The sequence below is a fragment of the Fukomys damarensis genome, unplaced genomic scaffold (assembly GCF_012274545.1).
Source record: "Fukomys damarensis isolate Sample0158 unplaced genomic scaffold, DMR_v1.0_HiC HiC_scaffold_4, whole genome shotgun sequence".
In the NCBI taxonomy this organism is placed as follows: domain Eukaryota; kingdom Metazoa; phylum Chordata; class Mammalia; order Rodentia; family Bathyergidae; genus Fukomys; species Fukomys damarensis.
The window spans coordinates 31527227-31545082 of record NW_022900916.1 but is presented as its reverse complement, the minus strand read 5'-3'; the positions used below and the strand labels follow the sequence as shown (position 1 = coordinate 31545082).

General features: G+C 39.5%; 1 protein-coding gene across 1 annotated transcript in view; it reads right to left on the bottom strand.

Annotated features, from left to right (window-relative positions):
- Positions 1-4959: 4959 nt before the first annotated feature.
- Gars1 (glycyl-tRNA synthetase 1) overlaps positions 4960-17856 on the bottom strand; it is a 38785-nt gene continuing 25888 nt past the window's right edge. Inside the window, exons 10-17 of the mRNA XM_010628366.1 lie at positions 17469-17633; positions 16093-16200; positions 15448-15593; positions 11309-11394; positions 9916-10025; positions 7281-7374; positions 6433-6623; positions 4960-5170 (exon numbers count right to left, since the gene is read on the bottom strand). Of these exons, the coding sequence (XP_010626668.1) occupies positions 5045-5170; positions 6433-6623; positions 7281-7374; positions 9916-10025; positions 11309-11394; positions 15448-15593; positions 16093-16200; positions 17469-17633 (1026 nt within the window). The 3' untranslated portion in view covers positions 4960-5044. The remainder of the gene's footprint in view (positions 5171-6432; positions 6624-7280; positions 7375-9915; positions 10026-11308; positions 11395-15447; positions 15594-16092; positions 16201-17468; positions 17634-17856) is intronic.

Here is a 17856-nt window from a genome sequence, read left to right as displayed (position 1 = left end):
CTTTTAGTGATTGCCAGAGTGTGCTCTATGGGAGGCAGGGCCTCCAAGTTCCTAAGCAAATGAGCACACTCGGCCCTGGTGTTTCCAAATCCATCCCATCCCTCAGGCTGAAACAGACTTGGAGTGCCCCTGCCCCTCTACTGTACCCTTGAATCTTAAGGGCTTTACAACTGAAGGTATGAGGAGCCAGCACCAGTAGAATTCCCATGAAGACGGGTCTGGAGAAAAGGCTCCCCTGGCCTGCAGCAGCCGTGCGTCCTGCGGACATATTTGCTGTTGGGAAGGTTATGTCCCCACTGTCAAGGTGTGAAAGGCCTGGGGACAGGACCACATCTGGTCCACCCTGAAGAGTCCACCCCAGAAAACAGGAATCAGTATCTTTCAGGGTGCTTCACTGACCCCAACACCCTTGTCCTCAAAAGACCTCAAGGTTGTACATTCTCTGCCTGGAACCTCTTCATTGTGTGCAGGTTTTAGAAAGTTTTTATATTAAATTAATATATTTGCTAAATTGCTTCACTGCTAATCATCTGGGGCTGACTAGGAACTGGGTTTTGAGCCAAGGGATGAGTTTGTGGTCATTTTGAAGTAAGTCAATTTTAAAATGAAAATACAGAGTATGGGAACTACATATGGAGGAGCTTGCCTGTAATCCCAGCTACTGAGATGCTGGGGCAGGAAGACAGACAGCCTGGGCAATTTAGTGAGACTCTGTCTCAAAATTTTAAAGAGGCTGGGATATGGTTCAATTTTAGTATATGTGCTGCCAGAACAAGCACTGGGATATAGTTCAGTAACCCTGAGTTTAATCCCTAGTATGAGAAGGAAAAAAACTGAGAATGTGGGAACTGCCCAGTGAGAGAAGATTCATTCAAATATTTACTGAGTGCCACTAAGGGGCCCTGCCTTAGGCAGTGAGAATACAGCTGTGAACAAAAAAGACCCAAATCTTCGTCCCTATGGAGTGTCCAATCAATCCAGTGCAGTAACTGACAACTAAACAAGACGAGAAGTACTGCAGGTTACAGTGTTAGGTGCTGAGGAAGAAAAAACAAGCTGGAAAGGAGACAGGAAGCTGTGCATCAGCGTAGGGGGGCATATGGCCCCATGCTGAAACCAGAGATCAGGCAGGGGAGGAGAGGATCAATAAAGTCCTGAGGAATCCAGAAGCTGAGGGTATGGTGACTGGGAGGGTGGGGAGTCAATGTCCTGGCCTGGTTGCTAGGGCAAGCAAGTGGCCAGCAGAATTAGGGAGGTGGGTGGGGAAGGGTAGGACATGTAGTTGTTATTCTAGAGCGAAATGAAAAGCCGTTTTGGGAAAGAATATGACTGCTTTGCTCCTAGATGGAAGACAGGTCATAGGCAAAGGTATTACCAGTTCAGACAACTCACACAGCAAACTGGGTAACAGCCCAGAGTGGTGGCCGAGAAGATGATGAAAAGGGGCCTGGTCTGGACACAAAGTGCAGATGGAGTTGATGGTCTGGATACGGCACAGGAGAGCCGCTACTAAGGGAGGACAGGCCAATGGCATGTATCAGTTTGCTAGCTTGCTTCAGAATTCCTTTCCAAATAGTAGGAAGACGGGGATTGTTTTTTTTTTTTTTTCATTTTAAAGCTTGTCAGTCATGAGGGTTTTTTTCCTTCTTCCTTCTTTCCCACAATTTCATTCTACTTAATCTCACTGTCAATTAACTCACACTCAGATGCAGAACAGCGAATTTTGATGAGCCAAAAAACGTTTTAATTAGCCTAAATTGTTTTAGTTAGCATAACTGCTTTTGGGCTAATTGTTGGTGATTGAGTTTTAAGATCTAGCAAGTGCAGCGCTGGCTGTCCAACCTCCACACTGGCTCTCTTCTCCCCTGGGTCCTGCATGTTAGAAAAGGACAGTGGGCTCTGGCTCCCATGACAGGAGGTCTTCTCTTCCCTGGCCTTGGATGAAGGCATGGAGAGAAAAGTAATTCTCCCAGCCAGGTACCGGAGGAGCCAGGACTAGAATCCACTTTCTTATTTCCAGACCAGAGGTCAGAACAGCCCTCTGGTCTTCAGCCCTACCACCTCCATCCAGCAAGAATGTGGCTGCAAAAGGTTACCCAGGGAAACTGAAGTCCCAACTCTACATCTGCTTTACTAATGGTCTCACCGATGATTCCTACAAATTATAGTCTTAAAGACTCCTTTTAGGAAAGCAGTGAGTCTACCATTTCCCATAGCAACAAAGTTACCAAGTACAAAGTGGCAATGGTGGCTCTCTTAAGGGGCCACCATTTTTTTCAGAAAAAATAGTGATGTTCAGGACCCCATCCTAAAGAAATTCATTACATTTGCTGAACTGGGCCCATGCATGAGTATTTTTCAGAGTTTAAAGGATTCTAACACTCACCCAGGGCTCAAAACCACACACAGTCCTAACATTGTTTACTAGAGCAATGGGCTTTAAAAGGTACATCTCCTTTAACATGCAAGGAAGAAAAATTGTCCAGCATGGGACCAGTTCAAAGAAGGGGGGGCTCTTAGGAAGCAGGGCGGAGCTGCAGGCAATCACTAGCAAAGCTCCCAAATCACATCCCAATTTCTAGAGGAGACATTAATTCCAGCCACGTGGTTTTAACATGATTACTGCTTAGAGGCAGCCCAATAACCAAGACTTATTGAACAGGCAACAAGAGGTGAATTTTAAGGCACAACAAAAATTATTCATCCATTCACTTACTGAATCTTCAACTAAATTTCATTTTGGTGATGGCCAAATGCCAAAGATACCGGCCTTAATTACAAATTATCAGCAACAAGCTGGGGCAAGGTTCTGTAGCATGAGCAGCGCTCTTACAGCCCTATCAGCACCCTACCCAAGAGAGACAAGTGACAGCTTTCCCCTGTCACAGGAGGCCCATTCCACTGCAGCTATATCCAAAGGCAATTCAGTGTATCTCTAGGGCATCAGGTCCTCTCGGAAACACTCTACCTCAGTCACTGCCATTATTCTGTGACCAGACTGGTTAAGAGAATATAAATAAAAGTCTACAGTGAATCTATCTCAACTGACTTAGTCATCAAAATAACGTCCCAAGTTCTGTCACAAAGAACTTGGGACACCTGACACCTACAGCACCACCTCATGAAACTAGTAAGATCATTCCTGTGTTTATGACTTGGTTATGAATTCCTTTTCTGGGACCAACTATATTCAGTGTTTCTCTGTTTGAGCTGGTGAGTCTATGGGCGTACCTCCCTGAACACACCCGATCTCGTCTACTTGAGCTGGGGAGTAATATTAAGGTGCTGGACTCCTGCAGACGCCAGGTACCGGCTCCCTCTCTAAACTAACTGCATTATATCTGACTGAATGTCCTGAAGTCGACTAAGAAGTTTAAAAGAATTTAGTTAATTACTCTGTTCTTCTGTGCATGCTGTGGAAACCAATTAGGTTCTGAAGCTCTACCATTACTACTTTTGGAGAAAGTGAAGAACAGGAAGAGAGACGGTGCTATTTACCCAGCTCTGTTTAACCATCCTCTAGCTTGATACAGACAAGTACAAAAGTAATTTTTCAAAGGTCTCAAAACTTCAAACCTTGATTGATAAAGACCTGGGCTTCAAACAACAGGCTTGAGCAGAAGAGTGTGATTGTGCACGTGTGTACAATTTCGTGTGTAAAGGGCCTCTTTATCTAGAACACAGCTGTACCCACCTGTGCTTAAATCAGACAAACACAGAAACAGAACCAGAGTTGTGCTCTGGCCCTGGGCCCCCACTGAGGCAGTCAGTCACCTTGGAGATGTGAGTGTTCTCCTGGGAGGAACCATGCGCTACCACCTACGGGACAAACAGGGAAAGGGAGAGCTTGCAGCTCTCAGACCCAGCCTCCATCACAGGACAGAAGTGTTCGCCACTGAAGAGGACTTTTTCCAATCCCTTCACGATCCAAAGTAGATAAATCCCACTTTGTTTAATATATCTTCTCCTACTAATGAGCTCATAAAAATCTGTGTTAATTGTTGTGGAGGTACTTACAGCAAAAGGAAGAAAATGAATGGGAAGAAGTAAAAAGCCTCCTGGATGGAGGCCACCCACTCCTCAGTACTGTACTAGACAAAGTCCTACCTGCAAACACAGTGCCGCTAAAATTTTCACATCCCTGTATTTTTCTTTCCTACAAATAAGCATATCTTCCTAGTATTCTACACAAAAACAGGACAGCAGCAAAGTGCCTTAGAAACTAAGCCCAAAATGTTTAGGCTTAGATAAAGACACTGATATCTAGGACTTCCTGAACCAAGAATTAAGCTTGCCTGAAATACAGGGTGCTTCTGCCCAGGCCCAGGCCCCACTCCCGGGGACTATGCACCAGGGTCAGCAACCAGGCGCCACGCACCAGCATGCTCTCTTTCCCATCCTCTGCCCCAGCCACCCTGTCCTACCTCAGCCTTTCCCAGAAGCCACTCCACCTACTTGAAGAAGTCTGTCTCCTTAGCACAATGTTCATTTTCTCAGATAAAGAGAGTAAGAAAGATGAATCTAGAGAGACAAAGTACATTAGTAGTTGCTTAGATCGAGCTGAGGTTGGAACAGGGAACGCTGATAAATGGGCATGAGAAATTTTTTTTGGAGCAATGAATATGTTCTAAAATTGGATTGTAGTGGTGGTTGCACAGCTCTGTAAATACACTAAACATCAGTGAACTGAACATTTAAAACAGGCTGGTTTTATGGTGTGTAGTTTTACCCTGATAAATTAGTGCTATTAATTTTTTAAATGTATCCATTGTGCTTCATACTAAGTCTAATCAAAGGTGGAAAAGCAGCTTTGCTGAAAGAAAATGTAGAAACAAGCACATGAATTATAAATTAGTTCAGAATTTCTGCAACTTTAATTGTGGGGATAAAATCAGGCAGCCACTGAGGATAAAATACAGTCCCTGGGAGCAATCAAATGTTCTTTTGGTTGGTTTTGGGTTTTTTTTTTTTTTTTTGGTAAAGTGGACATAGTAAGAGTTAAATTTTTATTAGCACATATAGTCAAAAGTTGCAAAAGCTGTCCTCATTCCTCAATTGTCTCTTTTTTACCAGTCTCCTGACCTTCAAAGACAGGATACCTGGCCTCCACATCTGCCCATGTGATGCTGCCATTGGCCAGGTCGCAGACTATGCCAGGCAGTTCAGAGACCTGCGGGGGAGAGAAGACCAAGCATCAAACAATTGTGCCATGTCTGTATAATCACAAGGTCTCTTTACAATTGGGCCCTACAAGTCTCTTGTCTCCCTGGGCCTCTTTACTCAATTACACTCACCCCTCACCCAACTTCCCAAGCCTCAGTTCATGCTCTTCTTCCAGCCCACAAACCTCACCACCTCCCCCGAAAAACTCGAGCTGGCCACAAAGCCTTTCCTAACTATTCTAAATCACCACTGTCTCTTGAAATTACTTCCTATGTGTTACATTTCACTCTTCAAACAGGAGCTCTTAACTATCGATTGAAAGGAGCTCATCAAGTAAAGGTATGAAGGGTGCCAGTCAAGCCAGTTGTTCCTCAGTCTTTAGCAAACACTGACTGACACACAGCAGAGGTCCTCAAACTTGAGTAGGCAACCAAGTCACCTGTAAGGCTTGCTCTTCGGACCCCCCGTTTCTGATTGGGGTGGAGATTTGGCTGAGTTAACTGGCGACCAGGTGAAGTGAGTCACAGGTCCAGGGACCACACTTTGAAAACTACAGCCAGATAGGAATGTAGGTCTGGAGTAGCCAGATCTGGCTTATGAGGAAGACAAGCCAGAAATTTATGCCTTTGAAACAGACTAGAAATTCTTGGGGCGGGGAGGGAGTCTTTACTTGTTTTTCCTATTATTAACTCTATCAAGCTGAACACACAACAGGCACTCTAAATAAATACCTGCTCTAAGTTAATAAATTAGCCAAGCAGTTGTCAACTGAAGTGGCCACTCTGTCCTTTCCTTTACCACCCTTCTTCCCTTTATGTTATTCCCTTTCCATTAAGTAAAATTATTGAAACATTATTGTTTTGAATGGATTACAAGAGAAAAAGCTTATATACACAAACACGTATACATTTCTATAGAAATAGATAAAAAACGAGTCTCAGTCCCCAACGCCTGCCAATAAAACTATGGCAACAGCCTCTTAGCATCACATTTTTCTTGCCCAGTACACAAACAACTATAAAAGCAAACTGCTAGAGAATAAGCCCAGGGCAAACAAATGACTACAAAATATTACAGAAGTGCTAAAGGGTATTTTTATAATTAAGCAAAACAGATTTGGGAATCTAGGCTTTATCTGATACAAGCCTATTATTAAAATTACAAAAGAAAAAAAAAGGGGAAAGTGGAGCATAAATAAAATGCAACTCCAACCAGTTGGAACTGGTGCACACTTCTAAGATTGAAAATGCCAAAGCGAAGGGCAGATACCTCCGCTCTGATCTGTCGCATGGAGTCTCGGTCCCTCAGGGTTGCAGTGTGAGGGGTCTTGTTCACCGTATCAAAGTCAATGGTGATGCCAAATGCCACGCCAATCTCATCAGTCCTGGCATAGCGTCTTCCAATGGACCCGGAGGAGTCATCTACTTTGTGAGACACGCCATTCCTGGTCAGAGCTTCCGCTATCCAAAACAGATGAAGTAATGACAAAGAAAAGAATGAAGTAAGTCTCAGTGTCACCTGAGTGCTGTCTTACAAGCTTAGGAAACTTATTAAAGAGGCCAAAACAAGAGAGCAACAAATTCCAGTGTAAAAAAACCCAGAATAAATTCCTCACTGGAGCCCAGACCTTCCCTCCTAGCTACATACGATACAGCTACCAGGGAACGAGTGTTGGATGAGAAGCCAAGACCAGGAGGTGGGTACTGGTGCCACCAGCTCGACTTGCAGAGCCCTGAGCAGTCCACGAACTCCTTCCACCACCCATCTCTGAAAGGAGTAGGCAGCACGGGATGATCCCCAAGATCCCCTTCAGTGCTATGGATGCCACGGCTGGGGCTGTCACACTTCACTCAGGTTTCCCCAGTGAAGAGCGCACAAGGCCACCATGCGAAGTAATTTTGAAATCAGACTCTTGGGCCCTACCCTGATTCATTCAATACTAGGATACAGCCCTCTGAAAAAGCACAAACTCTCCCTCAGAAACAAGAGCAGAGGCAAAAATCACTTAGATTTGTTCTTATTCGATCTATATTTTTATTGAACTAAATGATACATTTCCTAAAACTGAGTCTACTTAATGATGTTCCCATGGAGATTACCCAAATGAATTTACTTACATAATTCCTTGACAAATGGCATGAACTCCTGGTTCTGGCTGAGCGGAAGGACGGAACATTTGAATGGAGCAACCACAGCAGGGAAACTGAAGAACTGCATGGTTTGAAAAGGAAGAAATTAAAATATGTTATTTTGGGGCTGGGGATTTAGCTCAGCAGTTCGGTGGCCTGCCTTGCAAGCGCAAGGACCCAAGTTCAATCCCCGGTACCAAAAAAAAAAAATGTTATTTTACAAATACCTAAATGTTAATGTGAAAACCACACAATGTTACAACAAGCATCACTTCACTATCAAACTGCCAGAAAACAATATATGAAAGACAGTATGACAAAAAAAGAATCAGACTCAGAAACCTCTAGTGTCAGCTCTGATTCTGGACCAACTTAGTGAACTTTCTCTAAACATCAGTTTCTCCAACTAAAATGTGGATTTCTATTATCTGCTCCATTTACTTCATAAGTCTGTTTCTTCAAAAGTCAAATGATGCGAAAACATTCTGAAAGCCACTATATATGCAAGGTGGTAATTTTTTGGTCCCACGTAAAATCCTTCTTTCTGTGGAGACCACCTGAAGAAACCCTCTCAAAATCAAGTAACAAGTGGCAGTGCTAAAAATTACAAGCCATTCTGTCCTTTAAAAAGAAGAATTCATGAGCCTCAACAACCACTAAAACAGAAAAGTTCAATTAGTACCCGAAAAAAGTACAAAGCAACAAAAAAGTATTCTGTATACCTATACTGAAAATTACAGCCCTCCAACTCTGCTCTGAAAGGTTTCTGAGTAGCTGAACTCAAAGCAGATATTCTGTGGAAGGCAAACCAGCCTCCCATTTTGGGTTGGAAATGAGAACTGAAGGCAGTTTTTAACTATTTGTATAAAAAGGTTCACTTGAAGATGTGTATATAACTTGAAGTGAATTTTTCCTATAGGAATAATGAATAACACAGGTTTCAGTGCAGACCGCCACCCAAACCTTAATTTACTTATCGTTCCAAGCAATGATGCATATTCTATCCTATATATGATAAATATTCTATATTATTATAATGATGAATGTTCTATTATAAGTGATCCCTGCACTACAGAAGTACAGTTGCCCACATCCTGGAATTTTCAGAATTCTATTCCCCTTCTCCATTAATTCCATTTAATAAGAGAAAGAAGTAGGAAGCTACCTTTATAGAAAATATTTCTTTAAAGTTCACTGGCAATGCCTTTATATCAAATTTATAGGCAAATGGATTGAGGCACGAGGTGCCATTAATTTAGAAACATTTTTGGCTTCCCACAGCCTAATCAAATTTCTCTTCATGATGGGACTCTCTATGCAATTCATAAAACATTGCCGCTAATTTATTCTTGTTTAGCTTTTATGTCTATTAAAGTTCTTGTTACATTAATATTGTTAGATTCAAAGGGATAGCTAAAATATGTTTTTAAACCCTTTTTATTAGAAAAATAAGCAGGAAAAGCACAAAGCACATCTGACATCTAAAAAGAATATGTTCAGTTATGGAGATCCTTCTTCTGAAAGGACAGAGTCTTACACTTTGCACATATGGCGCCAGCCCATGTCCCTACTCTCTGCTGTAAGAACCATGGGCTTTTCCTTCACATCAGAAAATGAAGACACAACTTTAGGGCAGAGATGAAAAGAGCAACTTTGTTACCCACATTACCATAGTGTGTCAGACCTTTTAAAACATGGGCACCAGGAATTTACCAGTTCATTCTTCACAGTTAAATGCTCTGGGAAAAAATAAGGACTTATGTCCAGCACTATGTACACTCTACTTTAGAACAGTAAAGCAAATGAAATTTCCTTTCAACTAATTGCTATGTACACCCTCTCCTTTCTAGCCATTCTTCTGACTGGTTTCCTGGAATCTCTGACTAGAAATTAAAGGAGTATAATTTCCTTAGGCAGGGGTGAGGTGAGACTGGTGAAGTAAGACAGAGTGAGGAGATAAAGTGGAAGGCATGGAGCTATGACTCAGAACCATGATGGCCACAAGAAAATATGTACGAGCTGATGAAGACTCCTCATAAACTTCTGTCTTTAGTAATGCTGGAGGACCAGGAGGACTAAACCCCAGGTATTACCCAACTTATGACCAGGTGGGCTCGCATACTAGAATCATGTTGGTTTCTTCTGCAAAATAAACAAGCAAACAGAGAACAAAACTCTACAGATCTCTAAGTCTCAAACCTAGATAATCAGTGTCTTTGGAATATAATCTAAGAATTTTCATCTTTACCCCAATAGTATGCCAGGTAATTTGATGTAGTACAGAGGCTTCCCTTGAATGCTTGATGAGTACATAGACACAGTTTGATGGTTTGGCCAATTCTATAAACCTTCTTATCCTTCCTTCCCAATGTTCTGAAAATAAGAGTATAACCAGAAAGTACCATGTGTCCACTGATGCAAAAGACTTCCGCACATAGGCTCTGTCTCAGAATAGTGTGCCAGGCAACTAAAGTAAAGCGATACATAAGTGCTTTGCTTTGTAATTAGCTATGCAAAGATGACACTAATACACTGTGTAGCCATGACTGATTAGTCTTAGTATTTCAGTAAATGTTATTATCTGACACTCTAAGAGACTAGCACATTGTACAGAACAGCTTACCGTTCTCTGTTCATCTCCCTCTCGTACATGGAATGTATGTTCAAGTATAGTATACATGATCCTGCCCAGGCCAAAGGAGGGTTCAATTACACTTGGAACAACTTCTTCCACTGCAAAACAGATATAAATTCAGTAACATTCTCACAAATATCACACAATGCATTTCAGATCTCATCTAAACAATTCTTCGCACTAAAAATGCCTCTAATCTAGATGGATTTTTAGCTCTGTTCATCAGGACAAAGAATCAGAACCTTCATAAAAGCTATTCCTGGTAGGAAACACAATGCCTTCAGAGAAAGTTGGAATCCAAGATATTCTTGCCAAATTTAATTCTTTGTTCACATAGCAGAAAAATGAAACTTAAGTCACAGGAGCATTCTTTCCCCAGTCGACAACCAACGAAGAACAGTAGCAACTACAATCTACCATCTGCCTTATCTCTCCAGAAAGCATAAGAAATCGAGAGCTTCAAAAAGACTTTGCTGGAAGTAAAAAAATTTACCACTATAGCTGACAAAATTAACATCAAGCACATTCTTCCAGGGACCCTCCAGCTCTTCCCATAGGCAAGATTATATCTGTGGTATACACAGGAAATGCATTAACAATCATTATATACTGTGGAAAGAAAGCAATAAGGACTGCCCAGGCTTAAGGTTATCTAACTATGACCATGGGAAATTCATGTTTTATAGGTAACAAGATAACTATCACCAAAACTTCAGTTCTAAAGAGAAGCTGTCTGTTTTGTCTGTGATAAAGAATAAAAATATATTTTAGAGTATGATCAAGGCATTTTTCTGCCCACTTCTATGGCATCCGAGTAACGGTGAAGTACAACTCTGAAGTAGTCACCAAGATGACAGCTAAAGCCCCAAGGTCTGAAGACATCCCTATGACTCCAGTATCACTGACCAAAAACAAATGGGAAGACAGGCCTAGTGTTTCCACCAGTGGTCCACTGCAGTCTCTTAGGAGCTTTGTGCCAGACGCAAATAACCACAGTGCCCTTCATATATGCACTAAAACACTCAGTGCCCAATTTATAGCATTTGTTCTACAAAAAACACTTCCTTTAGCTTTTTAAAAAAGTATAAAAGATCACTAATCTAAATGGCTTTTAAAGAAGTTAATTTTTTGCCAAAGGAGGGGCTCAGAGAAGGGATGAGTTCCTCCTTTTGCTTAAGAAACCACAGGACTTTTCCTTAAAATGACAAAATATTTTTAATATCAGGCACCTTGTGATACAAGAAACATAAAGGCAATATTATAAATTATTTTGTTGTATAATTATGTTGAAAAAAGCCCAAGCAAACTTTTTTTTCTCTTTGAAATTTCTGTAATATGGTTACATCATAAAACATAAAACATTTTTATTTTACAAATTTACCATGTAGTGTTTTCTGGAATCTCTTCACACTGACCATGTCTTTTGTTACCTGAAATGTTTTTCCTTCAGTTTCAATAGTGAATTCCCTATTTTAAAAAACAAAACAAAACAAAATATATAATAGTTAAAGTATGCATCCCCATACCTTGATTTAAGCAAGTTTTATACACTGATAAAACTGTTTTTCACTTGAAGTATAATATAAATTTGGTCATCTCTCTAGATATGATAGCTGAAGTCAGATCTAAATTATCTCATAAGAAATACCAAATTAAGTACTACCCTAACTATGGCATCAAATCTTCTGGGAGGCACTCAAAAATTGGATTAGTTTGTAAAATTCTAGAAGTGACTTTATGACAAATTCTTCCAGCTTTGAAATCAAAGCTAAACCAAAAATAAGTGTTTAAAAGCTAGTTTTAGAATAACAGATTTGTCAGAAATAGGCCTGCTGGCAAAATGGCCACTGTTCCCTTTACTGTCCCAACAAATGTAAAACAAGAACCAGCTTGCCATCTTACAAAAATACTCTTAGAACTCCCACACTATTTCCAAAATAAACTTGCGCTTGTGTTGATGAACATCAGTTTAAAAGAAGTTCAATGACTGTGATGTGTTGTCCCTCCTCTCCCACCCATCACTGGCCGCCATATGTCCATCTCCTGAGATGTACCCATTCAGCTTCAGGTTGCAGTCATTCACCTTTTTGAAGCATTTCACACAATACCTGTACTTCAGCTTATGAGATAATTTCTCATACCATGCAGACATATTCCCATTTCTCTGGCATCACAGCAGCTCAGAGCTGAGAAAGACCGCCCTCATGTGGCCATCCTGAAGCTGTACAGTTGGCATATACTACTATAGCTTGCATTCTGCTAGTTTCTACCAGTGACAATCTCATGCCTCATTTGAATGGTTTTCACTGATTTCTTTTGTTTTTGCTACACTGTCTGAAGTTTGTGTGCAGGCATTAAAGGTTCCACTACTTACAATGTCACAGGTATTCTGAGAATACACTCTAAGTACAGAGTAGTTAACAGCTACGAAAGAGCTGCTATTAGCAGAGACAGGCATCATGTGAATGTGTTTGTGAATAATGACATCTAATCATTGATATAAGCATGTACCTCAGAAATAGGCCTGCTGGTAAAATGACCACTGTTCCCATTACAATAGATATTCAATATCCCATTGAATGTCATTTTGGCATAGAGAGATGTTATTGCTGTAACATGAAATGTTTTAAAAGTAACAAAATGGATACTTTAACACCTGCAACTTGACAAGTTCATCTTAATTTAGTTTTTGACAAGTATACATATACAAGATGTAACCACCATGGCCCGGAATGGCCCCTTGACTCCCTTTCCTAGCCAACCATAAAGGTGCTTTCTGTTATCAAACACTAGATGTCTTTCCTAGAGTTTCACTTATAAACTTTAAATTCTTTTGCTTTGCCGAATGTCTACAATGAGTTGGTAAACCTTCTGTGAAAGGTCAGATATGAAATATACAGGGTTTGGCACTACATGTGATCTCCTGTATTATTTTTTATTTTACTTTTGGTATTTTTTGTTGTTTCAAACCTTTTGAAAATGCAAATATCATTCTTAGGTGGAGGCATATAACAAAAAGTACCACAGATGTTTAGCTTGCACTTAAAAAAATACGTACTCCAGTTATTTGGAGTGCTCTATAAGTGGCAGGTTGAATTACGTGTTTATATCTTCTAACTCATTTTAATTTTTGTCTACTTGCTCTACCAGTTACTGGGACAGATGTGCAAATTTCCACTATAATTGTGGAATTCATCTATTTTTTTTCCATCAGGTCTACCAAGTTTGTTTCATGGACTTTGAGGTTCTATTTTAGGTGCATAGTTATTTAGGAATGATACGACTTCTTGGTGAACTGACCTGTTTGTTATCAAATGCCCCTCTTTGACCCTGATCATTTCCCTTGCTCTGAATATTAATTTCCTTTGTTTGAGAGTAATACAGCCATTCCAACCTTTGGTTAATAGTTGCATAAAAGAGTTCTTGATTTTTTACTTTTTTTTTTTTTTTTTTTTTTGTCACGAGTATACATTTTTTGTTTTTTTTTTTTTTTTTTTTTTTTTTTTTGGTACCAAGGATCAAACTCAGGTCCTTTCACTTACGAGGCAGGCATCGGAATCACTGAGCTAAATCCCCAGCCATATCTTTTACTTTTAAATATATTTGTGCACTACTGTAACAGTGAGTTTCCTATAAACAGTATTTAATTGAGTCTTGTACTTTTTTTTTGGTACTGGAGATTGAACTTGGGACCTTGTGCTTGTAAGGCAGGCGGCAGAACTAAATGAGCTAAATCCCTGGCCCTGAGTCTTGTACTTTTTATTCAGACTGTCAATGGCTATAGATTCCAGTGTTTAAATCATTTTATTAAATGTACTTGATACTACTGAGTCTAAATCTGTCATCTCATTATTCTCTATTTGGTTCATTTATTCTTTGTTCCTTTTCATCTTCTACTCTCTTCTAGAACATTTTTTCATATTTTAATCCAATTTTGGTTTAATTATGCTTCTTTAGGTTTTTCTATTTTTTTCAGGTAAGATTCCCCTGGAGTTTACTGTGTGCATCTTTAAACTTATCATCTCCCTTAAATAATAACATACTACTGAATATATAAAATATGTATCATCATAGCACATTACCAATTATTTACTCCATCCTTTGTGCTATTGACGGCATACATTGTACCTGCATATATAGATTTCGTTACATATTATTGTTTTTACTTAGTTCATTATCTTTTAAAGAAATACGAGAAAGAAAATGTCATTTATATTAACCACATATTTATCATTTCTAAGCTCTTAAGTTCTTCAGTTGATCTAGATTTCCATGCTTCCTAGAACTTCTGCTTCATTTGACAGTATTTCCTCTTCATTTTTTAAAAGATATTTTTGCCAGGTTTAGAATTCTTGCTTTTAGGCACTTTAAAGATTTCATTACATTTACTGTGGTTTGCATAATTTTTGGAAATCATTACTTTGTTGGTTGTTATATAATCAACCCCCCCCCCAGCAGCAGCTGCTGCTGCTTTAAAGATTTTTCTCTTTTATCTCTATTTTTCAGTTTGATTCTCATATGCCTTCATGTGGTTTGGTGCTTTTTGAATCTCTAGGTTTGTAGTTTTAATCAAATTTGAAAATGTTTCAGTCACCATAGCATCACATTTTCTATTCACCCTCTTTCTGTGATTTCCAATTGTATGTATGTTAAATTGCCTACTCCTCTTCCATGAAATTCTTCCTCCAGTCTCTTCTTTTCTATGCTTTGTTTTCAATAGTTTCGGTTGCTATGTCTTTATGTTCAACGATCTTTCTTCTGCAATGCTCAATCTACTTAGTACTATCCAGTGAATGGAACCATGCTCCATTTGGTTCTATTTCCACATCTCACTTAATATGTTCATGTTTTCCTTAATATCTTTGAGATCAGGAAACATATTTATAACTATTCTAATATCCATACATATTATTACATTGTAATTGTTATTTCTGGGTGTTTCTTTCAACCAACTTTTCTCATTATGAGTTGCATTTTCCTGCTTTTTACAGGTGTAGTATTTATTGTTTGCCAGATATTATAAATTTTGTTTAGTGCTGCGTATTTTTTAAAATTCCTTTAAAGACTCTTTTCTCTTTTTTTTTTTGGCACTGGGGATAGAACGCGAAACCTTGCACTTGTGAGGCAGCCAGAGGAACCACTGAGCTAAATTCCCAGCCCTTTGCTCTCTTTTTTTAATGGTCATACTTAAAACAATTACAGAAAGGACTCCAAACCTACAAAGACAAAGCAAAAACTTGAGAGACAGATGTAGTTTAAATCTTCCTTAGACACTACCTTGGAATACTCTTCCTCTAAGAAAGTTATTAGAAAATTAAAGGATCTTTACAGTCCATTTCAAATCCACTTCTAGACTATGATGCCAAAATCTTAACAAAGACAGTCATTCAAATGTAGCCATGAGATAGTTCTTCTCTGCAAAAAATTTTTAAGAAAACTAATCTCTCCCTAACATTTAGAAAGAAGGAGACATGACAGGTCTGAATGGAGCTCATATAAAAGTAAGTATTTTTAACTTACCCTTTCTCATTCAGAAGCATCTCCATTTCTGTAATGTAACATTCATCACAAATGGCAAGGTACTCCATCACCAGCTTTGCATCCTTCTTATATGCCTTGCCAACTGCTCCCTTATTGGGTTCAAACTGAACAACATTAACCGTTTTGTATGAAACGGTCAAGGAATCATAAAACATGGCACTACCTCAGTAATTTGGAAAACAATCTTGAAATCAATCATCTACTTACAACCACTATCAGTTCTCTAATAGTACCTCACATCCTGTTTATTTATGCTGATTTTAAGTGCAAGATGAAACAACTACCTACATGATCATTCAGATAAACCTCACTTAACATAAGGAAATATCATCAAATGATACATTTCAGTAGAGACAGAAAAAGGATATTATCTAATGGGATATTATCTAACCCAATCCACAGCACTGAAACTTTGGGTAACAATTTATTTGAAAATTTCCAACACAGTAAAAGTACAGAAAATGGGAAAGGAGCAATAAGGGAGGTAAACTCACAGGCTTATACAAGTGCTACAACAATTCTAAATCATCTCCATTGATCCACAGAATGTGATTCAGACAGGGACTTACATATCAGTAAGATGTTTGGCTTTGGTCCCAAGTTTGGAGTGACCAGAAAGGATATGGGTTCTTTCAGAGGTTTCTCAGCTACAAGTGGGACTTTGGTGGCTCGTGCATGACAGGAAAGGTCATAACAGGAACGATCAGCACATCCAACAATCTCAATCCAACCCTAAGAAGACAGAACAATCAAGACATATATTAGGGCTGGGGATTTAGTTCAGTGGCACTGCGTTTGCCTTGCAAAGTCCTGAGTGCAAATTGCAAAGTCCAGAGTTCGACCCCTGGTACCACAAAAAGAGAAAGAAAAAAAAAAATGTATTCCTTACATTCTGTCTGTTCATAAATCCATGAAGACTATAACTAACCCTTGAAGATATTCAAGGATAATTGAATTATAGGATCTCCAATCCCGATTTTGTAAATTTTTGAAAAGGTAATAGTTTCACATCAGACAGCTAACATTCCTATAAAATGTAATTCACACTGCATACAAAGTAGTCATACTTTCTGGACGATTTACATTGCCCCATTTCAACTGTGTGGTAAACATATTCTAGGAGTTAACTATATAAATTAAATATAAACCTACACAAAAGCTATAGATATGGTTCAAATTTGTAAGTAAGATTCAACATGAATTTGGCAGAAACCATACTTTCACTGGATGAGATTTGACCACACAACTTCCCATCGACAGCTAAACATCTAAGCTGTCCATGAATGTGAGCATTTGTGCTAACTTTACTTTCTTTACTAAACAAACAAACAAAAAACTGAGTAAAGAACAGGCAACGGTCAGATCACAGAATAAAATTAAATAACAGCTTTACAATCACATTGGTGTCAGATTCATTTCTTGTGAAAACATTCATTGTTGGGGAGGAGTGTCCTGGGGATAGAACCCAGGGTCTTCACATCTGTATCCCTGTCCCTTTTTAAATCAGTACTCCTGTTCATGCTTGGTGGGGTGCAGCACCAGAGAGGAAATACCCTGAAGATCTCTGAATATCACCAACTACACAGAACTCGAGAAAAGGTAGTTCCTAAATGTGTTCAGAATCTACTAATCTATCCCTTAAATCCACCAAATGGTTCTCTAAGCTAAGAGCACAGTAACTGTGTTTACTCAACCAGATCACCACTTCTGACATTTGCTGACTGTCACTCGGGAATGTAACCTGCAGCACTGCCCCATTATCAATCTTCTCTCTCTCTCTAAACAAGCTACTTAAGTTTTCAAAGGCCCCTCCTGGAACACACGAAGCAGGTCCTTCCTTACAAGAATGTAGGAGCCATGTTCTTTTTCTGTTTTGTTCAGAAAAAGTTTGCTTTTTTGTTCCAGTCTGGCATAAAGTACACAAAGGGCAACCTTGGTATCTGTTTCTCTGAGTTAACAATGTGAAAGGCAGACAGTAAAAGCCATTCCAGTCTACATACATAAGACGTTTTGGACTCAGCATCCCAACAGTCACAGGCATAATGAGCCATCTCGTTCTCCATGTGCTGTCGGAAGCGGAGCTTGTCTGGAGATATTCCAACCTTCACCAGGTAGAGGTAGATACGGCCAATGAAATAGCCTAACACTGAGTTGTTGATCACACCCTAAATAAAGCAAGCAAGCACAGAGAAAGGAAAAAGAAAAATACATTTTAATGACATTCAAAATCTACTGAAACATTTGAAACACAAGATAAACTATTTTTTCCTGCTTTCAGAATAATTTCAGTCAGGTGTGGTGGCACATGTCTTCAATCCCAGCACTTGGGAAGCTGAGGCAGGAGGATCACCATGAGCCTGAGGCAAGCCTGAGCTACATAGGGAGTTC